Genomic DNA, 12500 nt, shown 5'->3' with positions numbered 1-12500 from the left:
AAACAAATAAAGCTAAAATTTGGATAGTGCCATAGCCTCTGTACCATGGTCTTTCACTGTTTTGGGGGAGAGTTCTCTTGCTTGAGGGTACTCACACTATTGTCTTATTTCTCTAACTCTTATTTTAAAGTTTTTATAATTATATATGAAATATTTTTAATGTTAACTGTTCTTAATTTAAATAATTATTTTTCTAGTAGACACTGTATTCACTTTCCGTGCTGGGCCATTTTCCCCTTATGGAGCCTTTGGTCTTGTAGCATCTTGCTTTTCCAAATAGTGTTGCTGAGCAAGTAATAATAATAATGATAATAATAATACTTTGGCAAGAATTTATATTCCACGTATTCGGTATTGGTTCGCAATTAAACCTGTAACCCTGGATAATTCTGAGCGTTGGGTTCACTTAGGCTGGCTCGTCAAATTAAAGGTGAAAGTTCCTTCGTGTATTGCTAAATATATCTAAGTATTGCGCCTTTAGAAAAGTGGTTGTATGGGTATTTATACGTTTTTCAGTCTCTTTATGCTATTCGCAGTTTTTAACTACTTAATTTCAAAGCTGTAGGAGACTGGCGAAATCTAACAGAGGCCCTTTGCGTCAATAGGCGTAGCAGGAGATAATGATGAAAATGCGAATGTCAAATGTTTTATCACTATAGGTTATATAGGAAATATTTATTTTAATGTTGCTATTCTAAAAATATTTTTTTCCTTATATCCTTTCCTCATTGGGCTACTTTCCCTGTTGGGGCCCCAGGACGTAATAGCATCCTGCTTTTCCAACTAGGGTTGTAGCTTAGCATTTAATGATATTGCATGCTAAGCAACTGCATTAAAAAAAAACAGGATATCATAATCCCAAGGGCTCCAATAGGGAAAGATATCCCACCGAGTAAACGAATAATGCATGAAGAGAGTAAATTCTAAGTTAAAATAAAACTGCCTATATATGAAATATGTCACACTCATGTTAGCCAGTTCAACATAATTCTCAGAAAATTTGAACTTATGAAGTATAATGCATTCCCATTCCGATAGGATCTTTCTTCAACTTACTGGTTTTAATGTTTATTGGATATTGAAGTTGTGCCCATCAAAACTTAATTGTTGTCATCCTATATTTATCTGGTACTTTAGTGATACTGTTTAATTTTTATGTAGGAGAAAGATTTGACAATTGCTTAGTAGACCTCGATGGTTGAACACACATTGCTTCCGTATACTTTCATCTTACTCTCAATTAATCAACAGTAATATGTATATTTCTTGGAGAATTCCTTACTGTTCAGTGCCTCCTTGATGTGTTTTAATTGATTCCCTTGAACAGTCTTGTTTTGGTTGAACTTCAGAAGTTCATACTTGCAGCAAGATTTTGTTGAACAGGCTAACAAGTCTTTGTATAGTTTGTATGAAAGATTATCTTATGTTACTGTTATTGAAGAGTTTTTTTTTAGTTGTTAATTACATCAATTATTTCCTCACTGTACTATATTTTACAGTTGGATTCCTTTGGTTTATAGCCTCTTGTTTTCCAACTTGGAATAATAATGACCCAATGAAGTGTTATCAGTTTTTATTCGAATATCTCTCTCTCTCTCTCTCTCTCTCTCTCTCTCTCTCTCTCGGGAATTTTATCACTAATTATATATTTTCTCTTTCAGTGATAACTTCGAAAACCACACCCCGGAGTTATAAAAAGCTCACCAGCTCAAGTCTAAGCCCCACACATCACTAAAAAAAACACATCAAAATGGGTCTCCGCCATTCCAAGAAGTCAGTTGACATTCAGTCCAGCCCAAAGAAGAACGGCAATGCCGCCGAGCCCGACGTCAAGGTGAAGGAGCTCGCGGAAGAGGGCGTAGTCAAAGCAGAAGCTGGGAAGGGAGAGACCATCGAAGAAGCAGCAAAGGCAGCGTCCCCCAACGGGGAGGCTACGGCAGATCAGACGCAGCTTGAGGTAAAGACACAAGATTTTTTTTAGTTAGTAAAGTTTTATTGTTTATTGTATAGTTACCCTTTTAGATTTCGTGTTAGGCTTTTTAGGAGTTGATGGTGTCACTTTGGAAATTTCGTAGACTGGCACAGGTAATGTGTGAAGGTTGTGTATGGTGTAATAGCGTTTGGATGGAGTATTGGTACTTGCTTGGGTTTTTTGTTTATGAATGGTAGTTTTACTTTTTGAGTTTTTAATAGACAAATTTTAGTTTAAAGCTTTTTATCTCTGTATAATAATGATTAACAGTTTTAAAATGTCAATTCATAATGAACCAGTAAAGAAAAGTTGTAAAGGCTGATAGAAGTTTTTAGTTGTCGACTTTGACCTTTTCGGTCTCGATTTGTTTTTGGTGTCAAGTGCTTTAGTCATGTTATATGTAATTGGGGTGGAATGTTATTCGTCGTTAATGTCTCTCTCTCTCTCTCTCTCTCTCTCTCTCTCTCTCTCTCGTGTGCGGTCCTTGTCCGGTTTAAAATTGCTCAAGGCTGTTTTTATAAAGAAACACACTTAGCGGCTAAAGTTCATGATTTCCTGCACTTTGATGGTAGGCGAACGGGTTGTGCATGTTTTATCTCTCCACTCAGTAGTTTGGGTCATCTACAGTAGACTTGGGGACACAGATGTGTTGTGCAGGTGTTGGAATCTCCTTCAGGGGTCAGTGGTTATGGAGTTGGTGGCGGCTCTTCTCTCTCACACTAACTGACGGGGAATGTGTTTGTGATAGAATTTCATCATAGTTAATCACTTTTCTTGTTCATAAAACGGTTATTATAAGACTTGCAATGTGTTTTTCCAAATTGGAGTGAACTCTAGTTTGCTCGCTGCAACCTTACCATCCTTGTGAGCTAAGGATGGGGGTTGGGGAATTCTACAGGTCTATGCCGAGTCATCAGCAGCCATTGCCTGGCTCTCCTTGGTCCTAGCGTGGGCGCTGATCATATGTATATATAGTCAGTCTTTAGGGCACTGTCCTGCTTGGTAGGGCAGCAAAACTGTCCCTTGCCTCTTGCCATCCATGAGTGGCCTTTAAACCTTTATCCTGCCTCAGATAATGGTATTTTGTTTTTCCGACTGGGCTCTCTCTCTCTCTCTCTCTCTCTCTCTCTCTCTCTCTGAAGTAAATATTAAGTAGTCTGGCCTTGCTCAGTAACAGTGCTTGATAGGGGGAGGGTAATCTGGAAAATGGGAGGGGTCACTTATTGCAGCCTTTACCACTGAATGTTGCTTGGCCTGAGTTGACATTCAGCAGGATTCATTGCTTTGAGGAGTGAACCGAGTTTTATATTTAGTAAAAGTTTGGTGCTTTGATAGTTGATATTCTTTCGTATGGATTTTGGTGTCATACTATTACTAATATCATTATTATTATTAGCTAAGCTACAACCCTGGTTGTAAAAGCTGGAGGCTGTAAGCCTAATGGCTCCAACAATGAAAAATAAAATAGCCCAGTGAGGAAAGGAAACAATGAAATAAGTAAACTAAAAGAGAAGTAATAACAATCAAAATCATCTTTTTTTATAAATAGCATTTATTAGAATCTCATGCATAAACTATAACAACTTGAAAAGAGGTAGAGAAAAAACCCGAGTTGGAAAAGCTGTATTCTATAAGGTGTCAAATAGCCCGGTGAGGAAAAGGGAATAAAGTAATGAATATAGAATATCTGTAAAAACGTTTAAAATGTCAGACACTAAGTGTCAGCCTGTTAAACTTGAAAAAAAAAAACGCCCCAAGCTTTATGTAGTTTCTGATACACCTACCGTTTTGGTTGATCATTCCACAATCTGTTCACAGCTGGAATAAAACTTCTAAAACTCTGTAGTGTTGAGCCTTATGATGGAGAAGGCAAGCATGTTTAATTTACTGCATACCTAGTACTATGTACAGAATGTAAAGGGTGGTCAGTGTAAAGAAAACTCTTATGCAGTGTGCACAGAGAACAAACTGAACGACGGTGCCAGAAATCGATATCAAGATACCCTTAGCTGTAACATGGTTAAAACTTTCTGGTTACCATATTTGTTTAATGATTTTGTATTTTTACTTGCTCTAACGGTAAATAAAGACTGAGAAATAAACTACAAATCCTTAAAAGATGTTTAGAGCATGATCAAAATTTTATGTTTTTCTCGTATCATTAAAACGTAGTCCTATAAACAAGTTTCAAGAGTTGTTAGAAAACAAACCACTTTATTAAATTTTACATATTCCATTGAATGAATTTGAACTTGGTCTCATTAATGAACATGTTTGACACGTTAGAAGCCCCTCCTGGTTGGGGTCAGTGCCATTTGTTGACTCATCCTTTACAACCCCCCTCCCCTCTGAGTACCCAATCTCCCCTCTCCCCTAGTCTTTAATCTACTGACTCACCTGGTTCTAAGGAAAGGACAGTTGACTCATTGAAGGGTGGGATCGAAGAATAGTCTCTCTCTCTCTCTCTCTCTCTCTCTCTCTCTCTCTCTCAAGAATATACTTTCAACCATTTTAAATTGCGAGGTAAAACATAAGAAATTAAAACCTTGCTTTTTCAAAACTGATATATCATAGTACTAGTATAAAGTTGAGGATCGCCGTACACACAATCCTTCCCCCCCACCCCGTGCTTTTCACTCGCTGTCTAGAAGTGGTTGTGACCTTGAATGGGCGTCGCTGGTTAGCCTTGGGGTCTGGGAGCCGGGGATAGTTGTTAGCATGCAGACTTGGTACTGTACCCCTCTCTCTCTCTCTCTCTCTCTCTCTCTCTCTCTCTCTCTCAGGATACTAGACAGTCTCGTCTGCCATCCTAGTTAAGTTCAGTACGGATGCTTAAGATGTCTCCAGGAAATGCTTAGAGATAAGGGTGGCAAAACTATGAATATATTTAATGGCTCGTGTCATTTTCAGCAGTCGGGAAGTCTTTCATATTTTATGCAATTTCTAGAACCATGTGTGTGTATCTTTAGTCCACGTACAGTGGAACAGACCGGCTATTCTACATATAGTTTCAAAGTAATATAAACACTTCCCAAAGTGCAGTATAGGTAATGTTGTTAGTTTCATTAAAACCGGGGAAAGTTTTGATGCCTTGTCTTATGGAATGGGTAAGAGGTTAGCCTCTCCATTGAGACAAGCCTGCCAAGATGAACAAGTCTCTCCCTCTTACGTGTCACACAAGCCACTCAAAGCTGTTACGGTTTATTGAGTATAATGGGACTTATACTAGACGTAAGGAAGCTGTGCTCTTGGTTATATTAAACTTTGTCTATACATCTGGGGGAGGACAGTTCTATAAACCATCTGCTCTTAGCTAGCTTTGTTTCGCTTAGTTTCACACTTTGGTTTTAAATGGAAGTATTTGGTTCTGACCGTAAATTCAGTGTAATTGGCCAGTATACTGTATATCAAAGTTATGGACATTTGTGTTATAAACTTTACAATTATAATAGATTATATATGAACTTATTGTAGTTTTAACTGACGCACTGTAACGTTTTGAGAAGAAAATTTGAAAAAGAAAATTGAACTGAATATACTAACGATTAGTCTTATGAAATAAGACTATATCGAAGAAACAATTTGAACATTTTTAAGAAATATCAAAGATTTTGACGTGTCACCAAGAGATATTTCATCGGAATTTTAGAAGATTGTCTTAATTTATAAACTGAAGCCTTTTCCTTGGTATTAGAATTTGAGGCCTATGGAAAGGGGCGATCCGAACAAACTGTTTTCAAGTTGATTAACGGGAAGGTTGAAGGGACTGGCGTAGTCCACTTGACATTCCACACACTTGTGGTAGTTTTGTAATCTCTATCTCTCTCTCTCTCTCTCTCTCTCTCTCTCTCTCTCTCATACAGTAGGGGAACCTTACTCTGTATAGGGCTTTTTCGTAATTAATGTTATCGTTATACATTCTAAGGCACTCCGCATTTCTCAATCACATTGCTCGTGTGTCCAATTCATATTATCGAAGCACTTGGGAAAAAAGTTTCACAGGATGCCAGAATACTCGGCCAGTCAATTACAGTATACTAAGGTTTATAAAGGCCTATAGACGTTAGTTGATATATTTAACAACCTTCCAGCTTTAATCACTATACATTATAGTATTGTATTCATGACATGGGTCGCCCTACGGGTCGGTTCTTCTCCTTTAGTTGGACGTCATCAAACACGAGTCTAGCGGATGGTGAATATTTAGACTAAAGGCTCTTGCTTTTGCTCTTTGCACTAGTTTGCGCTGTTTTATGAACTGCTATTTATAGTTTTCATTCGTAAATATGTATAAAGCATCTGGAAGAAATTTGGCAAAGTACATAGGTTAGACATGGTTATCAATGAATTTTTAAGAATTTTTTTTTCTTTCAGTAAACCTTTTCTTACATAAGATTTAAATGATTGCTTATAAAGAACACCCTCTTTATTTTGCCTATTAGATAATTTTATTTAATGTTTTCATGTTTGTTGCAAAATGATTACTAGTCAAGCTACAACCCTAGTTGGGAAAGAAGGATGATATTTAGACATAGATAAGAAGTTCAATCAGACTAAGATTTAGTTCAAAAACTTCAGATGAGGTTCAGCAGCTGAAGACCAGACAGAAAAAAAATACTCGAAACTAGGTATAAGGAAGGAATTTTGTAGATTAGATTGATCACCGAAATTCGTAAGCAAATTTTTGTGCAACTGAAGGGAAAAAATATCAAATTTGAAATCAAGAATCTCTTAATTTTTAATGCCAAGAAATATCGTTGAACTCTAGGCCTCTTGCGAACAGTCGAGGTGGGCAAGTGGTAAATCCTTGGTGTTCAATCACCCTGTCCGTTCAACTAGTGGCTTGTGCATAAGCCTTACTGTGCGGTTGAATGATCGATCGCATTTTCAGTGAAAAAGGGCAGAGTTATTAGGCGAGGATTATAGATGGGATAGAATGTATTGCAAGGGCTATCATCATTACTTGCTAAGCTACAACATTAGTGGGAAAAGCAGGAAGCTCTAAACCCAAGGGCTCGAACGGGTAAAATAGCCCAGTGAGGAAAGGAAACCAAGAAAAGTAAGATATTTCAAGAACAGTTACATTAAAATATCTACTATATAAACTATGAAAAATTAAACAAAAGAGAAATAAGATAAGAATAGTGTGCCCGAGTGTATCCTTAAGCAAGAGGATAGAATTGTATTCCTATGCTGTGGAAGCTGTACACAACCAAGGAGGTTTACCTTGACCATAGTTTAACCAGGTATAGAGCATTGTATTTGGTGTAATTTTCATCAAGGAAAGCAATAAAGATGATAATGTTGGCTCTGGCGATTACCTTGGGCAATACCTGTCTTAGTTTGGTTGTATTTTTTAAATGTTTTTCTTATTTGTTATACAGTACTTTGTAAAATAATTTACATTAATTGCTTAGGGCAACAGAAAGTGAATCGAAATGTACAACGGTTTCTAGACGTGAATGTTTGATTGTTTTTTGACAGCTAATTTAAGTAATTTTACAAAATTATTAGCTTCCAAGGGTAAAACAAAGTTGATTAACAAGGACGCTAAAACTTGCACGTGTGTCAGTTTCTGGCGCTTAGCCAATGAAACATTATATAACTTTTAAGAAAACAAGCAAGTTACATGTAAAACACACGAGACCGGCCGGTCGGCTAGCGTGTTACCGGTGGCTTTAGTCTGGTCCTGTTCCCTGCCAGAAAAACTGGACATCCTTGGTTATCAGTTGTGCGGGAAGATACTTCTTTTGAAAACACTAAGTCATTTTGGATAATCCAGCAATATTTTATTAGTTATGTGTGGATCTCAAAGCGGACTAGATAGCCTAAGAATGTTGAAATTGTACTCCTACAAACTGAAGTTTTGTATTCAAATCTTTACACTGCTCACAAGATTCCCTAGTTATCTGAATCCTCACATTGTATCAAGGAATGTTGATCCAAAAGTTGATGTTCTGGGAAGCTAACCACGTGGTTCAAGTTTAGTTTTTTTTCTTTTTTGCAGAATGAGTTGCAAGTATCTTTGTCTTGCTTTGAAGAGAGTTTCTGGTGTCTAGAATGAGGTGTTAATGGTAATCTTTTGAATTCAATGGTCTTTTGAATTCAATGGCCTTTTTTTTTACTTAAACATATGCTTAAGTGATTATTTGTAATAAAGTACTCTAATGAGTTTGTGATTAGCAGTAATTAAAGCTATTACGATCTTATAAAGCAGTGCTTAGAGATTTAAGTAGGTACATACTTTATAGTATGATTAGGAGACTAATTGAATTAAGTTATGAAGCGATGTTAAGAGATTTTAAGTTTATATACTTGGTAATTCTTAGTTATTTTGTCTAGACGTAAGTGTATTGGTGATGTATTGGTGATGAAGGAATTGGGGGATGATATTGTACTGCAATATCCCTTGAAAAACTTCATTATTAGCCTATCAAAGATAGCAGTTGTTAGTGTCGTTAGTAAGCTTGAGGGCGATCAGTGTGTCCACACAGACTGTTTGTGATGGCGGCGCCTTGAGGAGGCGGTTGTGTGTGTGTGTGTGTGTGTGTGAGAGAGAGAGAGAGAGAGAGAGAGAGAGAGAGGAAAGGGAGATATGTCGCCCAGCTTTTACTATTATCTTGGGTCTCTGGGTACAAGTGGTAGCAGGGCGCGGCGTTCAAGGTCTCTCTCTCTCTCTCTCTCTCTCTCTCTCTCTCTCTCTTAATTGGTTTAGATGAAATCATTAAACTATTGACCTTAAATAAACGATCTGAGTGGGATACGGAAGTTCGTATACAATGTTCAGGATTTTTACTGCCTTTTATGTAGCTTCATTGTGAAGTTAAGTTATACTGTGGTCAACGTGACGCTTTTCATGAAAGCAATCCTAGTTCATCTTAGAGGATTTTTAGCTACCATGATCGAAACCGACCTTGGCTTTTCCCTCTGCATACTGCGCAATTGTCATTTCCATTGTTCCGTATCAGTTTGATAACCCCTCTTAGTTTGTTTAGGTGGGAAGTAAGGCCGCGTGAAATGTAGGTTGAAACTCTTTTGGGAGGGGTTAGTTACAATAACGGTGATGTAGATAAACGTGGTGTTGCCTGGGTGATATTGGTGTTATCGGGTAAACATAGGATGGTATATACCGGACTTGAATTAAGTAAAGGTTTAGTTTAACTATTTTTTTTTCATTATTATTCTCCATCTCCTCCTCCTGCCTATTGACCTAATAGGCTTCGGTTAGATGTCGCCGTCATCTCTATCTTAAGCTTTTGATTCAATACTTCTCCATTCGTCATACCTTACTTCGCGCTTCATAATCATCAGCCATATAGGCCTGGGTCTTATAACTCTTCTAGCGCCTTGTGGATTCATGGATTGATTGTTTTAGTTTTCTTGGAGCCTGACATTAAGGCCATAGACGCCGGTGTGCCTTGTGGAGCCCAGCTGAACGTTAGATTTAATCTCTGGGGACTGCGAAGAGCATGCCCAAATTTTCTCCATCTACCCCTCATCACGATCTCATTCTCATATGGCACTCGAGTAATCTTATAGTTCTCAATACCATCTCCAAAAGTTAGTTTTATTTCGGACTTGCAAATACGTACATTACTATAGGGCACTTTTATATGGCTCTTATTCCCTTATCCAACTAGAAAACTTTAATGACTTCTCGCAGTGAGGTACACACCTGAGTCCCAGAGTTTATTGATTGGCCGAAAAACTACTTAAAACTCTCTCCTCTTCTAGAACTCCTTTCCCTTATCCATCTGCAAGGTCTAGGACTACCCCTCTTGTTCCCCTTTAGTTTTACCATTCGTACTGGTGTTTTCTACCACAGCGTATATAGATAACAGTAAATAGTAAACTAATTGAAGAATAAGTTCAAGGATCATAAAAACTAAGTTAAACGTAATTTTGTCAACGCCGATGGACTAGTCAAACTATAAAGTCTCTCTCTCTCTCTCTCTCTCTCTCTCTCTCTCTCTCTCTCTCTCTCTGTGTGGCCCCTTTGCTGCGACGCTAGCTGTACAACATTACATAATCAGTAGTGTGTTAACCTTGTTGCTAAGCAAGGAGTGGTGGGTGGAACCACAAACGCTCAGCGCATATGTAATAGGAGTTTGGGGGCATAAATATTGTGCGAAGAATAAGTTTAATCAGAATCTTTACAAGATTGAACTTACTATGAGTGGCACTTGGTCTCGATTGACGACTTCAATTTTTTTAGGGTTGATTAATCAACAACTCCTACTTCTAGTGAACATTGTGGTAGTCTCTCTCTCTCTCTCTCTCTCTCTCTCTCTCGCTCTCTCTCTCTCTCCGACGGATTTTGACCTTTGTAAATGTTTCTTAGCTTCTTAGCTCTACCGGAAGTGATCTCTTATTATTATTATAATAATGATGATAATAATTTATTATTATTATTAGCTATGCTAAAATCCTAATTGGAAAACCAGAATGATGCAAGCCCAAAGGCTCCAACAGAGAAAAATAGCTCGGTGAGGAAAGTAAATAAACTATTTGTAGTGATCGATATATTTTAATAACTATCATCAAATTATTCCGTATATCAGCCTGGTCAACATGAACACATTCGATGCAAGTTTATACTTATGAAAAAATCCTGCTAGACCCTATTTCTCTAACTCGTGGAAAAGAAATGTACGGAATTAAAATTTTTGTAATGACATAAACATTGTTGGCTTTACCAGTAGAAGTATAACGGTAGTATTTAGCTAGTGAACTTTATATTGAAAGGGGGTATATAACTTTTTACTAGAAGTAATTTTCATTTGAAAGTTAGAAAATTCTCTCTCTCTCTCTCTCTCTCTCTCTCTCTCTCTCTCTCTCTCTCTCTCTCTCTCTCTCTCTCTCTCTCTCTTTTGTGAATATACTTTACAATCAAACCGGACTGACCCCAACGAGGTAGTCATCCTAAACATTGAAACTCTCTGAAGACAATATCAAACGATGAAGTTTGAATCCTGTTTTCCGTTGGTGACCGTGACCCCCAGGTGAACGATGCAACCACGTGGGCCGGATGTACTCTGTATTAGAGGTAGCATCCCCCTCCTCTTGCCGGAGCCATCCTTTCTCTTTCCCATTGCCTTCTCTTATTTCTTACGTCTCTTATTTCTTTCTTCCTTCTTAACCTTCTTTCCAAACATCTCTTATTCAATCCCTTGTTTCGAGGCTTTGTTCCAGAGCGCCCTATATACAGTATATCCCTTATTCTTGTACTCGATGCTTTCTGCAGGAAACTTCTAGGTTGTTACTCTTTTAAGAACATTTTGTTAATTTATTTCATTATTTCCTTTCCTCACTGGGCTATTTTTCCTTATTGGGACCCATAGTCTTATAGCATCTTGCTTTTCTAACTATGCTAATAACAATAATAATGATAATAATTTAAGTCATTCTAATTCTTGGTGTCATTTCTACATTTGTCCTTATGTATCTGCAGTGTTACTCCCAAAGTGGGGAAACTCTGTTGCCGTAGACTAAGATGAGGTAATAAGAGCTTTGGTTGGCTCACTGCCAACCCAGTGAAAATACTTTGTAAATGAGTACACCAGAAAATGAGATTGGCAGATGTGATTTCGCGACTGCTTCCGGGATATTTAGCAATACCTTTTATCATTGAATTTATTTTTATGCGAGTTGTCAATAGAATATTAAATTTGGTGCACGTTTTCCCTGTTGGGGCCCCTGGGCTTATAGCATCCTGCTTTTTCCAACTAGGGTTGTAGCTCAGCAATTAATAATAATAATGATAATTAATGAATTTGATATATTATAAGATTAGTGGGACTTTATTCCCTTTATATCTCGTTCTTTGGAAATTTGTTTGAATTTTAACCTCCTTTTCTCTTTTTTTTTTAGATTTATTGTACTTTTATTCCCCTTTTCTCCTGTTCTTTGGAGATTTATTGGAATTTAATTCCTTTTTTCTGTTCCTTGGAGATTTATTGGTATTCTATTCCCTTTATCTCCCGTTCTTTGGAGATTTATTTGAATTTTAATCCCTTTCTCTTCTATTCTTTTGAGGGGTCTCTCATGTTCTTTGTAGGTTTATTGGAACATTCCCTTTACCTTTGGTTGTTGGGAGATTTATTGAGATTCCATTGTAATGATTTTGTTTTCGTAGGTACTCCAATGTCTACCTTTAGTCCTTCATTAATGTAACGAATTTAAATAATTGCAGGGACGTGCGTAATGTAATAGGTATGTTGATCTAGTTAATTAGTGTATAACCAGGTGGCTCTGTCAGCTGTGATTCACAAATTACATATATTGCATTAGTCTAAAGACTAGTCTAGACCAGATGGTACTAACGGTGTCGAAACTGCAGGTGTCTGTATCACTCTGGGGAAGATTGTCTAGATAGGTTCAATAGCCTTTGATTTATTTTAAAATTAAGATGACTGTAGCATAGTAGCTATGTTGAAATAATAATTATTAGTTACATATGGAAAATTATTTGAGTTACACAAGGGAAATTATATTTACATATGGAAAGTTATGAGTTACATATGGGAAA

The 12500-nt window shown here is 37.2% G+C and overlaps 1 protein-coding gene across 1 annotated transcript in view; it reads left to right on the top strand.

The window, feature by feature from the left end:
- Positions 1-12500, top strand: part of LOC137626322 (A-kinase anchor protein 200-like) — a 35905-nt gene that overhangs the window by 11987 nt on the left and 11418 nt on the right. The window contains exon 2 of the mRNA XM_068357389.1: positions 1662-1957. Within this exon, the coding sequence (XP_068213490.1) occupies positions 1751-1957 (207 nt within the window). The 5' untranslated portion in view covers positions 1662-1750. The remainder of the gene's footprint in view (positions 1-1661; positions 1958-12500) is intronic.

Source organism: Palaemon carinicauda, chromosome 33 (assembly GCF_036898095.1).
Source record: "Palaemon carinicauda isolate YSFRI2023 chromosome 33, ASM3689809v2, whole genome shotgun sequence".
NCBI classification, from domain to species: domain Eukaryota; kingdom Metazoa; phylum Arthropoda; class Malacostraca; order Decapoda; family Palaemonidae; genus Palaemon; species Palaemon carinicauda.
The sequence above is the reverse complement of the archived record's forward strand: the minus strand, read 5'-3'. Positions and strand labels throughout refer to the sequence as shown.